The 23,718-nt window shown below is 42.0% G+C and overlaps 1 protein-coding gene across 1 annotated transcript in view; it reads left to right on the plus strand.

Moving 5' to 3' along the window:
- Nucleotides 1-23,718, plus strand: part of LOC306928377 (kin of IRRE-like protein 3) — a 244,949-nt gene that overhangs the window by 192,270 nt on the left and 28,961 nt on the right. The window contains exons 8-10 of the mRNA XM_079508433.1: nucleotides 13,001-13,149; nucleotides 16,849-16,976; nucleotides 18,325-18,451. Coding sequence (XP_079364559.1) covers nucleotides 13,001-13,149; nucleotides 16,849-16,976; nucleotides 18,325-18,451 — 404 coding nt within the window. The remainder of the gene's footprint in view (nucleotides 1-13,000; nucleotides 13,150-16,848; nucleotides 16,977-18,324; nucleotides 18,452-23,718) is intronic.

Here is a 23,718-nt window from a genome sequence, read left to right on the forward strand (position 1 = left end):
CACACGCAAAAATATGTAAGTGGTGAGTTTTTTTTCTTCCAGTCTAGTCGTTTATCACACAAATATGATACTGTGCATTAATCACAATCATCCATGGAAGATGGATATATTGAATAGTATTATTTGTTTATTATAAGTCTATGTCTAAATGTTTATTATACTGTACGAAGCATTCAGGCGGTTTTATCATACAGTAAGTGCAGATATGCTACCCGTTACCCCGATTTGACAGGCTCTACACATGTGACACTTGGTCACGTCCGTCTCAGATTTAGAAAATTACATCTATCTCGTATTATTTTCCCAGATTGCGTTTTTGGTTTTTCTAAAGAACAGATGGTCGTGGTTACAAAATGTATTTTCAGGGTGTATTTTCCACAGCGTGTGTTTACATCCGGTTCACGTCTCGGTGGGCCTTCAAAATAATTAAGGGTCTTCACTGGCAAAAAAAAACCAAACACTGGCAGTGGGGAATAATTAATTAATCAATACATGGCAGTTAAAGTGTTAAATGGTTGATAGGAAAGAAACACAAAATAAATAAATAACTGAGCTGTAGTCATATTCACATAAGAGCGGTCTTAAAGTCAGTTAAAGCAAGCTGCAGGAAACACGTTTACAATAGAGTAGCTCATAAAAAGTTTGATGAGCCCATAAACAAACATTCTGTGCTACAGTACCACCCACTCCACCGGGAAACAGAGAGACAGCTAGTGTTCCATTAGACGGCTTCTGTTCAAAGCCACCTTTACACAGTGGTGGAAAAAGTACTCAGTATTACGTTTTTCTCTTTTTATTTTTTTACTTAAGTAAAAGTATCAATACGGCAATATGAAATACTCTGCTTACAAGTATACAAGTACAAAAGTAATGGCATCCAAATGTACTTAAAGTACCAAATGTAAAAGTACTCATTATGCAGAATGTCCCATTTCAAGTTTTAAAATGTATAAAATATCGTAGATCGGCTATTTTCAAAAGGCCGAAATGTATACTGTAGGGCTGAAGTGGTTGATGTATGTTTTGTAATAATCCAAATCTACAAAGTAACTAAAGTTTTCAAATAATTGTAGTGGAGTAAAAGTGCAATATTTGCCTCTGAGTTGTAGTGGAGTAACCTGACTCCGCCAGATGGTGGCAGTAGTGAGTTCCTACTCCTGCTTCCATCTGGTCTAGACGATGTACTCCGAACCAGTGCTGATCGGAGCGATAGGCCTATTTGGCCGCTAGAGGCGGGATCAATGTGAGACTGATGACGTATTGAAGCTATGCCATAGCGCACATGTAAACTTTTTACACAATCTAACAAGACTACAACTCAAAATTATTATGGAGATATCAGATCTTTGTCCCGCTGCTTCGGGTTCATCGTTTCTGCTTGAGAGAGACCAGATGCAGGTAGGAGGAGGGAATTAACTTGTGAATCAATACTGCCGCAATCTGGCGGAGTCAGGTTAGTAGTAGCCTGGAACTCACCTATGCTTTTTATGGCATAGGCAGCTCCCGGCAGGATCCGCCGGGAGAAACTATGCGCAGCTGCGCGACATGAGACTAATTACTTAGAGCGACAGAGAGAGAGAGGAGTGTGTGTGTGTACATGTGTGCGTGTGTGTGTCAATTTAACAAAGGTGCAGACGATCAGAAATCAGCAGAGAGTGAGAGATGTTTGCGCTACTCTATGCCGTATTAAAGTGGACCCAGACTTTTTTTTCCTCCCTGGAAATAAAAACGTCTGGGTTTCCGAGGCTAGGTTAGTAGTGGAGTAGAAGTAACTGAAAACTGGAAATACTCCAGTAAAGTAAAAAATATATACTTCAAAACTGTACTTAAGTATAGTACCTGAGTAAATGTACTTAGTTACTCTCCACCACTGGACCTGTGCTGGTAGAGCTCTCTGTGTTCTCATTGCTCTCCATGCAGTACATTACTCAGTGTGCCATTGCACTCGGGAATAAGAAAAGACCTTTTGATGAATGACTAGTGTTAGGTGTGTTCCATTAGAGCTATATCTGAGTTGCTTATACTGTATATTTGGCCAATGAAATAGTTCTTACCAAAAAGATAACAAAGGGATAGGCAGTTATAACTTATGACCCACCTACAGTTGAGTTCTTTCTTTTTTGCAACCTACAGAGTGATTCGTCGTGCCTGTTAGAGTGAACACAGTGACATTTGGATGAATGTGATTTCACTGATTTGATGCCCGCTCAGAAAGTCTTTTTGACCATGGTGGTTGCGGATTAATTATTTTTGCCGGAGTGGAATCTGCAGGTCCTGTGTCACAGTTACAGCCTGTGGATATAGTAATCAATCTCTGTCCATATTTGATTATAAAAAAAGAAAGAAAGAAAAAATATATTGTGGTTGACTAAAATATATTGTGGTTGACTGTGAAAATACTCCAGATGTCTGTCCATTTGTTACAATATTTTATTGTGAATTTGTGATCCTTTCTGAATGAATAAGATAGCAATTATAATTTTCTAGTTCAGTCTCACATTGTCTTTAAAAGAATAAGAATACATTGTATAGCTTGTAACTTAAATAGAACAAATAAAACTGCAAAGAGCAACAATACAAAAATGAATGATTAATAAATCATTCTTAACTTCATGGATTAATGGAAGCCAGTTTAAAAGCAAAGCGCATACTCTGTTGCCGAGATGAGGCTGCAAAGTATGATTAGTGTATTTTGGTATTTATGTAATGGTGTTTTCAGTGCAATAACTTCTGCCATTACAGCGAGACATGTTGCTGCTTCGCTCCGCCGCGCTACTTATCCTGAACTTACTGAAAGGGAACCATAACAAATCACAGAGGAAATGTAATGGAATAAAAAGATGCATTACTAAGAACACCTACTGCAGATTAAAATCCTCACAGCAGCTCACATCGATGTATCAAAATGTTCTTACTTGTACTGTAAAGGTATGGTTGCAACTACAGCATTAATACGACAAAAACACCGGGACAAGGACATTCAAAAAATAACGATATGAAGGACACCTTTCTTTGGCTCAACAAAGTCATTAGTGTTAAGCTTTTGTTTTGTTAAAAAGTTATTCTATTGAATATCTTAAATACAATGAGATTGAGCTATAATAGTTTGTTTCTATGTGTCCAGTCTGAGGGAAGTTGCCTAGCGTTGCTCACCGTGATAGGGGCTGAATTCGGTCGCTGCCAGGGACTCTTGTTTTGTCTGTCAGACCGATCCCGGAAATATCAAATAAACGCTGTATGGCTTGGGTGTCAGCTATTAAACCAAATAACATAACCTTCAACAACATTCCCAAACACATGTAGCCTGCTGCCTGTCTATCTGTGCTCAAATGAGCATGACAGCACACAATCAAAATATTACAGTCTTACAGAGCAGAGCAGGGCAGAGACCAATACTGTAAGTGGCTAGTGACTACTGACTAGCACTTTGCATGGGAAATTTGCAGCTAAATCTGTTTTTTGTAATTATTTCTATCTAATATCTAAGTACAATGGGATTGAGCTATTTAGCAGTTAAGTTTTGTTTCTCTGTGTTCAGCCTGAGAAAAGCTGGCACGGTGGCTGAGTATAACAGGAACTAACCAACTCCAGGATAGTAACAGAAAGGTTGAGAGAGAAATGGCCCCCAATATGAATTACTTTACTTACTTTTGCTCTTCGCCCCCAATGGGGCATAAGGCATCGATAATGTTCCTCCACCTATCACGGTCTTTGGCAACCAGTTGCGCCGTGCCCCATGAGAGACCCATCTCCAGCAGTTCAGCCTCTACCGTTCTGCGCCAGGTGATCTTAGGTCGGCCTCATTTTATTTTCCCCGGGCGAGGTCGCGCTGAAACAACAGGTCAGATAATGCCCATACTGTAAATTGACCTTCTTTTTTGAAAAAAAGATAACGCTATGAAGGACACCTTTCTTTGGCTCAACAAAGTCATTAGTGTTAAGCTTTTGTTTTGTTAAAAAGTTATTCTATTGAATATCTTAAATACAATGAGATTGAGCTATAACAGTTTGTTTCTCTATGTGTCCAGTCTGAGGGAAGTTGCCTAGCGTTGCTCACCGTGATAGGGGCTGAATTCGGTCGCTGCCAGGGACTCTTGTTTTGTCTGTCAGACCTATCCCGGAGATATCAAATAAACGCTGTATGGCTTGGGTGTCAGCTAACCAAATAACATAACCTTCAACAACATTCCCAAACACATGTAGCCTGCTGCCTGTCTACCTGTGCTCAAACGAGCATGACAGCACACAATCAAAATATTACAGTCTTACAGAGCAGAGCAGGGCAGAGACCCATACTGTAAGTGGCTAGTGACTACTGACTAGCACTTTGCATGGGAAATTTGCAGCTAAATCTGTTTTTTGTAATTATTTCTATCTAATATCTAAGACCCATCTCCAGCAGTTCAGCCTCTACCGTTCTGCGCCAGGTGATCTTAGGTCGGCCTCATTTTATTTTCCCCGGGGTGTCCATCTGAGGGCCACTTTGGGGATCCGCTCTGGGGGCATTCGGAGTACGTGTCCAAGCCATTTTAGACCAATATGAATACATTGTATGTTTTATTTTGATGGTAACTGTTGTAACTTCGGAATATTACACTCAAGGGACGCAGTGACGCTGGAAAATGGCGACCGGAACTACGTCCTGTGCAAGTCTCTGCCCTACGCCCCTCCCCTATAGTCTATATATTCTCTGTGTATATACTGTGTGTGTGAGTATACACACACACACACACACACACACACACACACACACACACACACACACACACACACACACACACACACACACACACACACACACACACACACACACACACACACACACACACACACACACACACACACACACACACACACACACACACACACACACACACACACACACACATACATACATACATACATACATACTGTACATACCGGTACATACATTGTATTCATGTATTCAAACATCCCACTCTTCAATCTCCTTGAAAAGCTTTGCTTTTGCAACATTCTGCGGCCAAGGTTAAGATCAAAGTTGAAGGTAATTTCTTTCTTTCCTAGAAATATAAATTGTGAGTGCACTACCACTGCCATTTTCACTGTGAAACCTCAAGCGAGTTTGCATTTCAGCCTTCAGCCAAAGTCAAGGGTCAAGATAATTGTTACCATAGTTGAGGGGGGTGGGGGTTGTGCGTGTGAGGGGACTGCCCATAACTCTGACATCTCATTACTCCGACTACGTGGCTTTGCATGAGGGTTAGGGTTAGGGTTAGGGATAGTGCTAGGGATAGTTATTAATGCGTGAGTTGGACCAACACGCCGTTGGAATTATGAGCCGCCGGACTAATGACACGGCACTGCATGTGATGGACTTGTACTTCAGAGATTGTCAACCTGTGGGCTGGGGACCACTGGTGGGCTGCTATGGTATTGCAAATGGCCCCCCAAATACTTGTGAGAACATAATGTGAACATAATTGTGAGAACATAATGTGAGAAAGAATGGTATTTTCTGTTTAAAATCTTGATGCCCGATAAATATGAACTTAAATTATACCACGTTAACTCCATTGATTCAAGCCGGAACACAATCGATTGATTTATCATTCAAATAAACATGCTCTGAAGATGCACCCGGCCATCCCATCTGGCCAGTGGTGAGATGGGTGGGCCGCCAACGCTTTAGAGATTTCCAAGTGTGCCCTGATCCAGAAAAGGTTGAGAAGAGGTCCTCAAAGTGGGGCCCTTGAGGGGGTTCCAAGGGGTCCCCAGCACAATGACTTAATACAGTATGCAACCAGTAAGATGCCCTGAGGGCGAGGTCGCGCTGAAACAACAGGTCAGATAATGCCCATACTGTAAATTGACATTTTTTGTTTATGTTTTTGGGCCAGGTAGGGCGTAAAATGTGTGCTAATTAGTATGGCCAGGCAGGGCCTCGGGCCAGCCCAGGTAGGGCCGGGCTGCTATTTTCAAAACAATTGTGAAATATACTGTATAAACATTTTATCAATGCAAATCTTGGGTGTCCCTGACACTAAATATTTTCACATTTAGATTTAATTATATTTTAGTCATCTGAAATGTTTTAGTCTAGTTATAATTGACTAAATGCCATAAGATTTAATTTGACTTAATCTACAATTAATTGATTTTACACTTGTTTGCACTCTGAAAATAGCCGATCTACAAGTTCACAACGTGTCGCGTTGTGAGCTTGTCGGCTATTTGTCGGCTATTTTCAGAGTGCAACACCAGAGCACAACCAAACATAAAATGATTGACTGATTGATTGATTGTACATTTTATTCACAGTATACGTGTAGAATGGGTATATTTCAAACGAAAGCACAAGTCAATACAAAAACAAAAACAAGGATGAAACCATGAAAAGTACTAAGACTTGTTTACATCAGGGGTGAGGTGGGTTCATGGGAGTGGGGCCAAGTAGTAGCCTGACCAGTTTGTTTTGGCGTAATCTGGAGCCTTGTTTTAAGGGCCTTTTGAGGTGCTGTGGTACCAAGATGTGCATGAAGTTGAAGAAACCTTGTATCAGGGCGAGCTCCTGTCAGTAGTAGTCGACGAACATTTTTCGTTTTCAAGATATTAACACTACTGCACTCGGCACATAAAAATATGTGTTATGTCATAACATTATGTAAACTAAACCATCTGTGAGTCCTGGCCTAACAAGTTAGTTATAGAGCATCGAAGTCTGACGTCAATATCGCCACTGGTTCATGTATTTTTTATTTGCATTGTAACCCCCATAGGGGGGAAAAAAATCATCCCGGCCGTTTCACTCATATGGATATGAAGGGGTGCATACTTAGTTTAGACTAGTCATTGGTTAGACATGGGTTAAGGTTAGGTTTAGGTGTGCTGCCCCGTGGGAGGTTAGGTTTAGGGTGAGGGTTTGAGATAAGTTGTAGTTGTAGGACTAATGACTGGTCTAACCAATGACTAGTCTAAACCATAAACTAAGTACTGCACCCGATATGAAGATTCAACTGACGCTGAGAAAACGCTAATGTTACTGCTGCCGAATTAGTTACATTTTCACTAGAAACAGACTGTAATAAATATGACTGACTGACAGAGCCACCTCCCGACAATTTCACCGAGACAGTTTCTTTATTTTTGGACCACAATTCTTATATGAGACGATTTTTAAGATGACCCGATGTTATTCTCCATAGAAAAAAACTTCCATGAACCATTGAATGAGTGAGTGACGTCAGGACTTCGGCGCTCTATTCTACTGATCTAAGGACAACATTTACATGGTGATAATTAACGGCAGTACAGATACAGTACATCAGCAACAGCTATGTAACATACTTAACACCTAAGCAAGCAGCAAACACCCATCTTAATAATGTCCTATATATAGTTTATACTTTATACTACTTGTATATAGTAGTATACTTTGTGCAAACTTCGGCATATTACAGTGTCACACATAAGTAGCAAAAATAGCTGAAATACTATTTTTTCTATTTTGGGGAACAGAAAAATTATGTGAAAGTGAAAGTGGTTAAGCCTGTCCGTGGCTTTTATGTCAAACCAATAAAGTGCTAGTGACTAAGTAGAAAATATATTGGATCCATTTGAACACGGGTTATTTCCCCCCTCATTTTTGGAATAGTGGACCTACAAGGTTTCCCACCTGTCGGCGACAATACATGAACAAGAATCTTAACTGAGTCATTAGTATTACTCATAATTCTTGCCGACTGTTGTGGTGTGGTGCCTGCTCCAGAAATAGCCATATCAGATACTGTACCCATCAGGCTGTCATCTCCGAGCACGAGCACAAGGAATCATGATACACGTACAGCTCAGCTCATTAGAATTAGTTCAGTGGCTTTCAATGGAGACGTGTTCCTGTGCTGTCAAACCTTAGCAAATCACAGTATGAAACTGTAGCGATCTAGGTAAAAGGAAATGTACGTACAGTTTGGGTGAACTTCCCCCTTTAAATATAGAACCGCTGCTGTCGGGTGGAGGCCTTTGTCTGTCCAAAACCGGTCCTTTATTTATTATTATTTTTAAAAACATTTTAAACTAGGGGTGGGACGATACGGATAGCTCACGACACGATAACTGTGGCGATATGTGGCCCTCAATAACGATAATCTCATGATACACAATATCTGTGATACTGAATGTATTGCAAGAAATAATGAATGTTATATCACAATATCTGTAACTGAAGAAGAAAACAAATACCCATAAAAGGCAAAACATGTTATTAGATTTTTGTGCATAACGAATTGGCCTAGTACTGTAACACTGACTGTACACCCATATATCTCAATAGCGCCACCACAGACAGACAGGTGGCAGACAGGTGGCATGAAGTACTACACTCATTGGCAGCTGTAGCCTAATAAAATCTCGATATTTGCCGGCAGGGTATCGATATATTTATCGTGAGAGGGAGTTTTTCGATATATTGCAATATCGATATTTTGGCACACCTGAATTTTAAAGACCTTGTGCAATGGTTTTTTTGAGCATTTTATTTTGAAGTTTCAGTTGTGTGTTTTTGAACCAATCAGAACGATAGGTGCATTGAGGTTTTCTTTTTACATGTCACAGAGAGAAGGACAGCAAAGCTTGTGGCTTATTTCGAACCTACAATGTTTTCAGATATGCCTACATATTTTAGCGTGATGATTACTTTTAAAACGAATAATACACTGTCTGGATGTCATCTTGAATGAGATTATAAACTGAGTAGTTCAACAGAAGCAGCTGTGTTTGGAGTATGCGCAGCAATGGGAATAAAACAGGTGAATGAAATCAAGATTCATTTTAATTCATGCAGGAATTCACACGTCATCACGCAGCACGTTTTCGTTTCGATCAGGAAGTAATTAAAATTGGATTTTATGGACTTTTGATATAAAAATACACAAAGATGGAAATTTAGATTTTCACATTGTTTTGGCATAGATAGACCGGTATGATGACCAAGGATATGCTCTAAAAGTTTGAAAAACGTATTTTTTCATTTCCCTACATCTTTAAACTAGTGAAAATAGCAGATCTACGAGCTGAGATCTGCAATTTTCATTACTTTTGTGAGAACCTCTTGTATGATGAAGTACGATATTCTTTTTCTGACACAATATGGAGATACTGTACAAGGTTTCTGCCCGACAGTGAGGATATGATATATTAGTGATTTCTTATTATGGTTCCTTTCATCAAGAGCTGCAAATAATTGCTGTGCAAATTGATTAGCTATAAACATAATATTGTATTGAGTAGAGTATATTTATAATTCAGATTTTAAAATGATAGCCAAATACTGTAAGTCTCATACTTGTGCAGCAGACATTCTTTTAATCATTTTTAAAGGTATTTTTTGTGTTTTTTTGTTGTTGTCATGTGTAGCTGTCCACGCTGAGTGTCACTCAATCATAGCAGATCTACAAACTCGTAATGCGTCACTCTGTGACACATTGTGCGCTTGTAGATTGACTATTTTTGGTGCGCAACATGACGTGGAAGCAAGCAAGCACACTGTAAATCAAGGCCTCACTGACAACCCCTGACATGTGTGAATTATTGTTTTTGATGTGTCCCTGGGAAGAAAAAGAAAATCCAAGGTTGTTTTGGGCCCTAACCACTCTTGAAAACATTTCACTCAAGGGGGAGTGGTTAACCATGCAGGCTAGCATCCACCAGCAGGCTAAAACAAAAAGGCCAAACCTGAGTTTATGTCTGAGTCAGTCTGACTGAGTTTGTCTGACTGAGTTTCTGTCTGAATGACATTTTTTATTCTATTACAAGAATCTTTGTATTATTTCAACGGTCAGACTTCCTCCAATGACAGACTTGAGTTCATTACATTATAAAAGTATGATGACAGACTGTCATTACTTGGAGCTCAGCTAACCAAAATAATCTTAAATTACTTTTCCCAATGAGCTCATTGTTCATGGCGTTGTGGAAGTGGCTGCTCCAGAAATAGCAGAAATGGATACCTTGAGCAGGCTGTCAGCATCAAGGAGCATATGAGGAATCCGATGTAAAGTTCATTACAGTTAGATCAGAATCAGGCCGTGGTTCTCTTAAGAGAAATGCACGCGTCGACTCGTGTGTCACGTTCTGTTTTTGTCTCGCCACAGAAGGCTAGCATATAATTTTGTCGCGGTCGGGCTACGTTAGAGAAAAAAATGTCTTCCATTGTCTTCCAAATACTGTAATTATAATTTAGTCACAAGCTCTTTGGAAAACTTTTAATTGGTTAAATATTTTGCCAGTTTTATGTGACACATTCATTAATTTAAAAAAAAAGTACAAGGTTTCCGTGTGACAGCGAGGATATTATGTTGACATGGGTGGAGGAGAAGAAGGGCATTTATTCAAAATCGATGTCAAGTTACGATAACTCGACATCTGTGAACGTTACTGACAGCGATATAATATGTCAGTCTTGCTGAGAATAGTCAGTCTCAATTTCCGCAGCAGGAACCAGAAACGGCGGAGAGACATCTGGCCATGAAGCAATTGATTTTGGAGTTGATATGGGCTTGGCTTTCATCATGAACGAGCTAGGTCCATGTTGCTCACACACTACTGCATGGTGTATTGGGCAGCCAAAATAAACAACCTTTTTTAATTTATTTATTTAAAAAACTATTGAGATGTAATATCTGTGTTGTTATTCATGTCCTCATTGTTTTGTCTGATTCGTTGCCTATTTTGCTATTGTTTTAAGCATTAGGCTATAGCACAGTGGTTCTCAAAGACCTTCATGTCAAGGGCCCGGACCCCACTTTGAGAATCATTGCATAGGAATATTGCAGAGAAATACAACTGGTCTCAACGCCCCCTCCTCCCCCCTCCCCCCGTAAGATGCACGACAAAGGCTTCAAGGTAATCGGACCTGTCTTGAAGGTACCAAGAGATGTCCTGTCAGAGCGGCAGGGACTCCCGAGTCCCGACACGTCTCCAATCAAGCGAGTTCAAACGTCCATGCGGTGCCCTTTGAAGACGGTGGATGACAAACACTAGTCTGACAACATGGTCACCTCCGTTTCTGAAACAAGAACGTGTCAGGGCGACTCCGCCATATGTGCCATGTCAGACGAGACGGTATAGTGTGATGGAGAGCGGCACACCACACGTGGGTGGTTTCCAACTATGAGAGTCATCCCCTGAGAAGTTTCTGATCAGGGTTTGAAGAGATACGCCAGGGAGCCTTCAGATGACTGCCTCACATGATCCCCGCTTCATGCTGGATGTGTGTGATATGATGACAGTGAAAGCAATGCTAATAGCCAACATGCAACATTTCCGTGCATGCTGATGGCCTTGTCAAGTAGCTTAGATGTAGGCGACGTCTTTCTCCTTCAATCGTGACCCAGATTTCATCCTACTTGATCAAGCTTTCTTCTGAATGAATGGTAGCATCATGTCATGTGTGTGCGTTGGAACGCGCAGATGATCTTGTCCCTTACACTTGAGCAAAAGCATCTTGCTTTTTTCAGTACTGCCATACAGGCATACATGCAGGCTGCCACTGCCTATTCATGCCCCTGTTGAACACGTTTCCGTAAATAATTTAAGGTGGAGGTGGTTGACTGAAGCATGGTTGACAACGCCGTTGAGGAATTCATAACAAGCTGCCATGGCAAGGAGACACATTTACAGTATGTGATTCAGTTCAGCAGGAACACCTTGCACCATTATTGTTACCCCCCGCTGCTCAACTAAAACATGCATGCATGTCTTTACTCTAGTTTAGTCTATACTTCGTTAACCTGCATTTAACCACTTTAATGTCCACTTTAACCTGAGGCCGATTCTCAAAAGATTCTGTACCAGGAACCCCAGAAGGAAGGAATTGAGTTAAACAATGTTTGCTTTAAAAAGGTATATACTGTATATATACTGTATACCAGTATTCAAAGATTTGCACAAATGTTTTTAAGATTTTTCTAAAATAGCAGATCTACAAGCTCATAGCTGAACAAAGTGAAATAGCAGATCTACAAGCTCATATAGCGCAGTGACGCAGTGACCCACAAAAAAACGAAACAAAATAAAAACTAACCTACGATAACTAGGACTAAGAGAATTTCGGCAACAAATAAAAACTAGACTAAAATGTTATGGAGAGACTAGAGAAGAGATCCAGTAGAACTAAAAGACAAGTCATTTTATGTTTGGTTGCCCTCTGAAAATACTAGCAGATCTACAAGCTCACGGTACGTCGCGCTGTGTTGTGAGCTTGTAGATCGGCTATTTTCGGCATGCAACCAAGTTCCATTACGACGCTGTCGACTAAAATCTTACAATATGACTCAAACTAACTGGAATTTTATTCAAAGGACTTAAACTAAATCAAACTTTGCTGTCAAAATCATCACTGAAGTCTCCTGCAGGAGGTGCGTGTGAAGCCTGTGCAGGAGGACACCTCTCCAGACGTAATAAACAGACGGTGATTTTCACTTGTCAGCTCAATATTATGCAGGTACAGTATATAGTATACTGTATACTGCACTGTACGAGCTAGGAAGAGCTGCCGCGACTCTCACAAGCTCTTCCAAATGTGTTAATTACATTGATTCTTTATCACTAAATGCAAATCCTGTCAATTAAAATCCCTAGACTAGACCCTAGAAGACTACGCTAGACTGAAACATATCTTTGTCGTTATTCTATTTCCATTTAATGCCGAGAGAAACTGAAGAACTGTGAATAATGCAGCACATCCTTGACTTGTGTTGGCTCTTGGCTGTATAACGTACGTGTCCCTGTGCAAAAAAAGGGGGGGGTGAAGGGGGGGCTGCTGGTGAATTTGTTTAACCCAGATAGGGGTGTGTGTGTGTGTGTGTGTGTGTGTGTGTGTGTGTGTGTGTGTGTGTGTGTGTGTGTGTGTGTGTGTGTGTGTGTGTGTGTGTGTGTGTGTGTGTGTGTGTGTGTGTGTGTGTGTGTGTGTGTGTGTGTGTGTGTGTGTGTGTGTGTGTGTGTGTGATCATGTGACCCATTTCAGGTGGGCCAAGGGGGGCAGTGTGATCCCAGAGGTGGTGGGGGACACGTACGAGGCTGTGGTGGACCATTCCTTCTTCACGGAGCCTGTGTCCTGTGAAGTCACCAATGCACTGGGAAACACCAACATCAGCAGGAACGTGGACGTTTACTGTGAGTTTGACTCATTCAGACAGACAACCCCATGCAGGTACCAGCCTGGTTGCTCTCATTCTTCTGTTCTTTTTGAACTTTGGAAACCTAGAATTCCAAAACAATTCCCTTTTTTGAGGGGTGCTAGCCCTTCCTATGCACCGGTTTGTGTGTAGACGCTTCATTTGCAGCTGCAATTCATTTGCAGCTGCAATTCATTTGAGCGACCTGTATCGATCTCGAAGCTTGTCCTCACTTGAGAGCATTCGCCCAAGACCCAGACTACTATGTCTGTAACACGGAATGTGATGATTTAATTGGTTTAGCACAGGATGTGATGATGTATCATGATGTATGATGATAAGAGTGCCCCTTACCTTTACATTTTTATTAAAGGTAGGGTAAGTGCTTTTCTTTGGTTAAAATAAGTGTTAAATAGCTCTATATTCTGATAGTACTCATTTGCTGTATAGACAGAGTGTTTGTTCAGTAACAGGAGTATACATTTCTCTCCAGCTCTTTATTAAACAGAAAATGCATTCATTCTCGGGATACCATTGTTTCCCCAATCAGGAAACTCTACTCTATACAAATTAAAAAAGTGATGACCCAAAGAAAAGAGAGGACAAAATTGGAACTGGAACACTATAACAATGAAGCTAATTCAGTAAATGTGTACTCCTGATTGGCTGAAATGTTGTCACCTTACTCACCTATACCTGAAAATGTATTTTCTGTTTATCAAAGAGCTGGAGAGACAGGGAGACTCCGCTGTGACTGAACAAACACTCTATATATCACTTACCCTATCTTTATTCTACCTTTAATGCTCTGTGTCTCACCCTATAGTATTCTGGGGGGGGCAAACGCTTCAGCGAAAAAATCAGATCTACAAGCTTGTGAGCTTGTAGATCAGAGATATGCTTCAGAGTGTTCTGGTGTTGACATCATATCAGAGTACTCAGTCTCTGACATCGGTTCCTTTAACGGTCAGAGGAGGACAACTTTAGTTTTTTTCAACCAAGGTTCATGTTTTAGGTTGTTATTAGAGAAAGTAAAAGATGAGTGTAATTTGTTTTTCTTTTGCTGCTTTCTTTCGTACCTACCCTATAGGTAGGGGAAACAGGGAGAACATGCAAACATGCACTTTTGCCAACCTCACCTAGGGTATGTGCACTGATGAGAACACGCTGTGATGCGACTTTGATTGTTTTCAGAAATAGAAAGAAAAGAAAGAAGTTGGGGGCAGGGAGTGGCAAGGGAAGGAAAGAAATGAAGAAATAAAAAGGAGACAACAAGGTTTCTACATATTTGCACATCAAGAACCACACCATTGAGGATGTTTTTTTATTAGAACATAAATAAAGGATGGATGAGGGGAGGGTTGCTGACCCAGGAGTCTTTGGCTTCATGGTTTTGGTTTGCATTGTCAGCATGTAACCGCATTCGTGGACGGAGAGACCACCCGGCAGGAACCTGAGAAGAGGAAGGGAGAGATGAGGTAGAGAGAGAGGGGGGGGGGGGGGGGGGGAGGTAGAGAGGGAGGGGGGAGGTGGAGAGGGAGAGAGAGAGGAGGGACGAGGGAGGGAGAGACTGATAGATGATTGGTGTGTTGGGCGGAGTAAAGGTGTGGTTCTCCGCCTCCTGAACATCTGTTGTCCCAACTCGATATAAACCATTCAATCTCTCTAGTGTCAGCATTCATAAAATACATTTCAGTCAAGACAACTCATGAATGGATAAAAAAAAGTTAAAAACTAGAAAAAGTGCCCTTCTGGGCACAGGTCTCCACCAGGAGGATAGGAGTGTGTGTGTGATGTTTGGCAAAATGTTTAGGAGCAATATAAACGTGTGTGTGTGTGTGTGTGTGACACGGCTTGGCCTGTTGTAGCGCCACCATGAGGCTGATTTGAAAACTGTCAAGTGGCATTTCTTCCAAAGCTTAGTGGGAATATGCATGCACAGTTTCACCACAATCGGACGCTGCGTTGAGTAGTTGTGGCGATTTGTACAAAACGGGTACAAAGCGGGCTACTCCTGAAAAGTTTAGAAGCCAATCGTAGCCAATGAGGGTGGATGATGAGAAATCAAACAAACCCGTCTTGATTACATGACTATGAAGAAGATGTGTACCGACTTGCGTGAAATTTGGATAAATTCTGAAGGAGTAATATTAGAAAATGTGTTTTACATATGTCGGCCTCCTGGTGGCGCTATAAAGAGCAGATGTGAAAAATTCCAGGCAAAGGTTTTTCCTTGGCCTGTAGGGAGTTGGCATACAAAGTTATCCACAGATCCGTGCAGTTAGAGGTCAAAACACTTTTCGGCCAGTTATAGCGCCACCATGAGGCTGAGTTGAAAATGTTCATGTGGCATTTCTTCCTCGGCCTAGTGGGAATGTGCGTGCACAATTTCACGGAAATCACACGATGTGTTCATGATTTGCAGCATTTTGTTTGAAACTGAGCACTCCTGCGAACTTTGGAAGGCAATCTTAGCCAATCAGGATGGAGTCTGAGAAATCTGAAAGACCCGTTTCGTTGAATGGCTCTAGAGAGACTGTGTACCAATTTGCGTGATGTTTGGACAAAATCTGTAGGTGTACTGTCCAAAAACTTGTTTTGCACAAAGCGGCCTCCTGGTGGCGCTATAACAGGCCGTTCTGGAAATTTTGGGGTAGAGGTTCATCGTTGGCATCCAGGGAGTGTGTGTGCAATATTTGGCATCGACCGGGTTAACGGTGCCGGAGATTAGCTGGTCACAGACGGAAGGACGGACGGACGGACGGACACACACACACACACACACACACGGACGGACGGACGGACGGACGGACGGACGGAGTGCAAAACATACTCTCTCCCCATGCCTTCGGCCTGGTGGAGACAATAACAAATATAAACTCAGCAATATATTTAGTGTGGTTTCATGGCGATGAATTTGATCTGCGTTTAGGTACTCTGAGAAAGCACAGTAGGCCTATACATCTCCCTACCAATAGGGACTCACTCTAATCACTTGCTTTTCGATCTGCATCATTTATTGAGGATCTAAACAGCGGCAGGTATCGTTTCTTTCTCGGAGGTATCAAAAGATTTGGTTGCCAGACAGGAAACAGTGGACAGTCTTGCGATACTTGGAACGCTCAGAAACATACTTTGTGCTCTTTAGATGCCTCTATAAAGTTATACAGTGTACACATCGAAAAGCCTCAGCCCAGTATTTTATAAAATGTCTCAATCGTTCAGAAATAGTGTTTGTTCATAAGCTGTCCAGCCGGCTCTCATAGACTCTTTTTCTGTTTTTTTCACAAACTTCTGGTGTGAGTTCAACACCTCAGTGCGAAAATGACGTCTGTGTCCTTACGTTCTTTATTATATAACTTGACTAAACTTGCTCTGGCAAGTTCAGTACCTTGCGCAACACTCATGCTCTACAACACCGGTCGTTCCCAAACTGGGGGGCGGTTATGAGCTTGTAGTTTGGCCATTTTCACAATATTTATCGGTGGAACCGAGTCAAAACTGTGATGTGATGCCAAGTGCTTATCAGGGTGGGGGGTCCCCAGTTCAAATAATTATGATTCTTTTGGGGGGTCGTGAGTGACCTGAAAAGTTTGGGAACCTTTAATTTGCTCTACACATGGAGGTAATGGCATGACATGGGCCATATCACAGGACAATACGTTTCTTGATGTGTTTGGTTTGTGTGTTGAACCAGTTGGGCCCAGGATGGCAGCAGAGCCTCACTCCCTGCAGGTGGACCAGGGTTCTGATGCTGTGTTCAACTGTGCCTGGACAGGAAACCCCTCCCTGACCATCGTGTGGATGAAGCGCGGTTCAGGAGTGGTACGTATATCATTGACACATGCTTCTTTATGACATGTGCTGTATTTAACAATGTCAACCCCCGCATCCGTATTCTGGATCTACAAGCTCACAACGCATCACATTGTGGCACGTTGTGAGCTTGTAGATTGTGTATTTTATTGTATTTTTTAAGATTTGTTTTGGCTTTTCTGCCTTTATTGATAGTATCAAGTGAAGATGGACAGGAAAGATGGAGAGAGAGAAGGGGAGAGACACGCAGCAAAGGTCGTCATGAACGGGACTCGAACACGCAACGTGTTGTCAGGCCAAAGCCTATTATGTGGCATGCGCCTGGACCACTTGGCCAGCGGGCACCCCATAGATTGTGTATTTTCAGCAAAGAAATGTAGAGCAAAAACAGAAAGGTCTTGGAGCCCTGAGGGACTCCAAGTATAGGGTTTAAGTGGTTAACTTTTTCTGTGCCGCCAGGTGGCAGCATAAGCACACCTAAGGAACGCCGTCTACTCTAACTCTACGATCCTTGTTTCCTTTCCGGGTTATTCAGGAAGGCTTTTGTTATGAGCACATTTTCAGTCGCATTAGCTCAGACCCCTTAGCTATCATTACAACCAGTTACGTGTGCTCAGCGATGCGGTACAAACTCACAAATGATTTACGATCGTCGGGTGCGCGGCTGATCACCATGGACAGCGCTCGAAACTTTTGAGATACAGCGCTTTGAAAATCCTGTTGCTCAATGGAGCTGGATTTAAAGATCCCATAGCTGGTGGGGACGGAGGCTCTCCATACTAACCGGAGCAATGCTAAAAGGTAAACTGACGGTTGCTGCTGCTTTCAGTATACGGTTGATGAACATAAGCCTAGCTACGTTTATAAACGTAGATAGCAGCGAAAAAGTTAAGTGACATTCTGAGGTACCTTTAGCTTACTTCTGTTTCAATGGAGGACCTCATCATCACACCCGGAAGTTATGCAGGAACGCGTACTGAGTGGCAAAAAAAACTACTTTCTGGCCTCGACAGCCCATACATCCAAACAGAAATGTCCTATCTGATCACATGAAACGATGTTAAACGACTTTTCCACTCGATTTGCCACTCACTTTATGCATGTGTATACCCTCTATACTTCACTCCACCTCACTACTACTCACTACCATTCAGATTGTTTAAAATGTTTTATTCATTAAAATAAGTTCTGCATTGCACCTTTAATTTCCTCTAAAGGGATTCATTCTTCCATACTGCAAATGACCATCATGTCCTGTCCTTCTCATCATAGTGCTTATTGCATCCAGGTGCGATAAAGACCGCTCTCTCACGCACGGAACCTGAGCCATCCTTTATATGACCTTTCAACCACACAGGCGCTTAGCAACAAGAACACGCTGACATTGAGAGCGGTGAAGCCGGAGGATGCTGGGAAGTATGTGTGTCGGGCCGTGGTCCCAAGAGTGGGCGCTGCGGAGAAGGAGGTGTCTCTCACGGTGAATGGTAAGTATATATATATACGCTGTTAGATTCACTGACGAATGTGTACACGTTATCAGGATGAAGCCTGATTTATATCCATGTTGTAATAAAGGCTGCGATGCGTGCTGGAAATAGCCGATTTCGATCTGCAAGCCTACGACGTGCCGTGGGTGTAACACATTGCAGGGTTGCTTGTAGCTGTGCTATTTTCAGAATTAAGCAGTAAAGCTGCATGAGTAAGAAGCATTTAAGTCTCTATTACAAATTTGCGGGTGAATTTAGAAAATTCCCCATTATTCCAAATTCACTTATAAATGTGTTCATCTCACTCTTTCTCTATTTATACGTTTCCTTGTTTTTGAGCGGTGGCACACCGTCTCCAATGCTTAACTTTGTGTGTCCATAGGGCCTGAGTACTGATGTGTGTCTGTCCGTATGTCTATTTGAGTAGTGATGTGTGTCTGTCCGTATGTCTGTTTGAGTAGTGATGTGTGTCTGTCTGTTTGAGTAGTGATGTGTGTCTGTCCGTATGTCTGTTTGAGTAGTGATGTGTGTCTGTCCGTATGTCTGTTTGAGTAGTGATGTGTGGCTGTCCGTATGTCTGTTTGAGTAGTGATGTGTATCTGTCCGTATGTCTGTTTGAGTAGTGATGTGTGTCTGTCCGTATGTCTGTTTGAGTAGTGATGTGTGTCTGTCCGTATGTCTGTTTGAGTAGTGATGTGTGTCTGTCCGTATGTCTGTTTGAGTAGTGATGTGTATCTGTCCGTATGTCTGTTTGAGTAGTGATGTGTGTCTGTCCGTATGTCTATTTGAGTAGTGATGTGTGTCGGTCCGTCTGTTTGAGTAGTGATGTGTGTCTGTCCGTATGTCTATTTGAGTAGTGATGTGTGTCTGTGCGGAATGTCTGTTTGAGTAGTGATGTGTGTCTGTCCGTATATGTCTATTTGAGTGGACCTGTTGGAGTAGGACCTTTGACCCCTGCATGCAGCATGCTGATTAGGGTCAGGAAGGGTCATTACAATACAACCCTCAGGAACGGCCAGGGAGGAGGGCTTGACAGACATACGCATGCACGCACGCACGCACGCACGCACGCACGCACGCACGCACGCACGCACGCACGCACGCACGCACACACACACACACACACAGTAACTATAACAACTAATAAAAGTATCCGCTCAGACGGGTCTGATTTTTTATATAGCCTGCCCTATACTAATGGTCTGTAAAGGCCATTGTATTGATGCACTCAAACCCTCTTATGATGTACTCTATGATGTACACTGTTTACATTCTGTCCCCAACAAAGAGTTCCACAGCTTTGCTTGCATCAATCATAAGGATGACAGAAAAAAGGCAGCTGACAGGCTGGAAAGCGGAGTGTTTACTGTGTTTGTTGTTATTTCTCACTGCCTTGCATTTTCTTTTTTAAACCTAAGTCTGGTGGTCTGTCCGATCCGCCACCCTCCACCCCCCAACAAAATGCACTATACTACACCATTCCACAGAACCACAGGCCAGCTGCCTTAGCCATAATAAAAGTGCCTTTGCCTGGGCAAACTGTTCTGTCGCTGGAAAAAACTCGATAAAAGGTTAAGAAAGCATTATTACATGAATTTGTATGGGAAACATTCTCCATTTCTGAGCCCTGTGATTTCTGGTCACAGTTAATTGAAGCATTGCAGCCTTTTTTGAAAGAATCAATACATATAAAGAAAGACACATAGACAGACTCCGCAAGGTCAGCTAGATCGTCAGCATATTACTTGGCTCCTTTGCTGATTTTCTAAAGGCATAAAAGCTTTGGGTACACATGGGTGACTTCAATTCACCGTCAAATCATATGCGGGATGGGTCGTTTATATCGGATTTCTTAGTAAAACCTTGTACATATTCTGATAGATTTGCATAATACATTTGATGAATTGCCAACTCCAAATTACTTCAAAACCCGTTTCACACTGTGAGGAATGGCTCCTCTTGGAAATGTCCCACCTCAGATATGAACCTCAGGTATTCACATTCACAAGCAACACTACAGGTCTAAACTAACCCATTTTAAATGCATAAATTGCTGATCTACTAGTTATGTACATATTATCTTACAGTAAATGAACCACGTCACTGTGTGTACTCATGTACGTCTGTATTCCACATAATAATAATAATGGTAATAATAATGGTAATAATAATAATAATAATAATAATAATAATAATAAATAAATAATAAATATAATAATCTTTATTGTCCCGAAGGATATTCGTCTTCACAGTCTGTTCAAACACCCACATCAAAAACAACACATAGCACATAACACCAAGACAATACAAAAATAAATGAGGTCCCCCACAGTATACAGAACTATCCTATCGGCGGGGCAGTTTGTTTAATGCCGCGATGGCTGATGGAACAAAACTCAGACTAACGGACCTTTTTCCATGGCAATTAAGGTTCTGTATCTTTGTCCAGATGGCATGAGGTTAAAGAAGCGATACAGGGGATGATCAGTGTCATTTGATATCGAAAGTGCTAGCCGTGTGATGGCCTTATTGTTCATATCAGAAAGTGTGGGTGTAGGAAGTCCGATGATCTTGGAAGCAATACGGGTAATACTGAAAAGTTTGTTCCTGTTAGGCATGGACAGTATGGTGTAGAAACATGCAGAACATTATAACATACCTCGAGAACCGTTCGCCCCAGCGACTTCAAATTTGACATGCTTTTCACACCACCACAGGGAGTGCAGTGCATGGTGTCGAGTTGGTCAGATACACGGTTGTCCAGATCCACCACAAAAGGCTCTGGTCAGGCTCTGCCAGTGAACTAATGCTCACCTGTATAATTCCCAGCCTCTGCCCCAGTCACTTAATTGCCATGGCAACCCCACACCTGCCATTTGATTACTTAACCAGTCCACTTTTCACAGTCAGTTTGCACTCCTCAGACACATGCAGGCAGACAGACAGATAAAGAGATCTCCATAAATGGAGACAAAAGGGACACAGACAGACGGTTACAATGGGTGCTATACTGTATTGTAGGTTTCCCAACTTGCATCGTTCCCAAGTAAGCCGGTGGCTGACGGGTACAGGCCTAGTACCTTAGGGCCCCTCTCCGGTCCTCACGGGTCATCAAGACTGCCATGCATGAGGTTTAGAAAAACCCTTAAAATCATCTCTGCACGCTGCAGTAAAGCGAGAGGCAGTATTGAACTCTCTGAGACGATTAGAGTCTGAGTGAGTACATGGAAAGAACAAAGCAATTCACCGAGCAGGAATGCGACAACTTTTCCTGAGATTTACGATAAATATTAGAGTAAATGAGAACACCAGCGGGGGCAGGGCTGCCACCTCTCAAGAGTGTGCTAAAAGAATCAGGTCGTCTCCACTACAATAAGTAATGCAGGGTTATTATGCCGTGCACTCCAAGGGCCACTAGAGCTGCCGCCACGTATTTAGTTATTACCCTCCAGGCTAGACTTTTGGGTATTCCTATGCTGTGCCATGGGAGCCTTGGGAGGTGAATGAAATAGTTTCCATGAATGTTGTAACATCTGCGGTTGTAAACCGAGGTGCTGAATAGCCTACCTGGCTGTTAATTCTGAGAAGGCTGCAGAGTGCTTCTAAACACCTTTTCTGCATTCCAATATGCAATACTGTCGCGATCACGCTCCAATTGTTCACCAAAAACTTTCACTGCTAAAAGTTAGCATGAGTTCTTTCACCTTATTTATACACAGCTCACGTATGGCTGAAGACCCGTAGGAACAAAACAAGGAGGGAGTGTCAGAGCATAGCTCCATTCTAATAATATTAGAATGGAGCTATACTCTGAAACTCCCTAAAAACCCAGCAGTCCCTAGGGTAGGGACCCTCACAAAAAACATAATCCTGGTCTCTAAACTGCCTCCCCCTGGCCAGCCGGGGCGCCTGATGGAGGGGAAAGGAACTGGTTGGAATAACGTGTTCCTTCCACACGCTACGTCCAACCAGGGAAACTCCCCGCTGTCAGGTGTAAAGGAGTGACTTGGACACTCATGCATGAAGGAAGCATGAGTTCAAGTCCGTTGCTCTCCCCATGTCCCCCATATATGGGGACTAGGTTGGCGGAGGGTGTGTAGAGCCCAGGATCACCATTAGATAATTGACACAGGGGTGAAAAATGGGTTACAAAATCGTGGGATAAAAATTATATAAAAAAAAAAAAACAACAGTCCGACACACTCGCACGTTATGTGCAACAGACTCGCATTTCATGCGAGCCTGTGGGACTGCCAGGTTTTTAGCATGTCAGTATGGTCAGTATGACAAAGGGAGTCAGAGGCATGCAGTGTGTCACGCAGAAATCTCCATATTCTACATTTTTGTTTCTCCGTAAATTAACGCCCTACTTGATCATATACACTACAGGAATCTGGAATATGTCTGTTGTTTGTAATCATCATCATCGTGATTTTTCTGTTCTATTTTATTACATTAAAACATTTTCAAATCATATTCCTATAGTCATTGTCACAGCCCACTCATCCCAGGCTCACTATAGTCTGTGGGAGTGGGTTGCGTGGCATCGGCTGCAACAGGATACATGAGAGGAGGAACCTGCAGGACTGGTGACTATAACGTCCCTGAGCTCCTTAACAGTCCATCCTCTGTGTGCGCTTTGTCTAATGTTGTCTGTTAATACATCGATAATAGAAGAATATGCCCGCCCACACTGCCAAACTGCACGGTACAGGAGCACGTTTAATGAGAGAGAAGCAACGTTTGGGTGACTGATGACCTTCTTCCGGCATAACACAACAGTCTGACATCATTATTTCAATAATGATGTCACCATAATGGTCATCACAAGCTGTCACCTCTTGGTAATCACAGACTTTGCCTAGTGATTGGTTGAACATGACCCAAATCTTTGCACATACCGTAACTGGCAACTGCTGTCAGACTGCTGAATATGTCTGAAGTAACTTAATTTATTTCGCCCCCTGTTCTTCTGTTACCATGGTCTTTTCAGTCCGGCCCTTATTTTAAGGCGGAAATTACCCCACAATCTTTTTATAATTCACCCGAAATGTAATTTTTGTAACTGTGACCTTTTAATTATTTATGAGCCGTGAATAAAGCTTGTTTGATCAAAAACTCAATCTGAGAAAATAATCCGAGATAAATGGGTTTTATAATTTCAGTTTTTATCCATTTATTTAGAAACTTTTTGAGGTGATATGTAGTCTTAAACTATTTATTTTGCTGTACCAGTTTTACAACATAATGCTATCTTTTCTTGA

Source organism: Electrona antarctica, assembly GCF_951216825.1.
Source record: "Electrona antarctica genome assembly, chromosome: 8".
Lineage (NCBI taxonomy): Eukaryota > Metazoa > Chordata > Actinopteri > Myctophiformes > Myctophidae > Electrona > Electrona antarctica.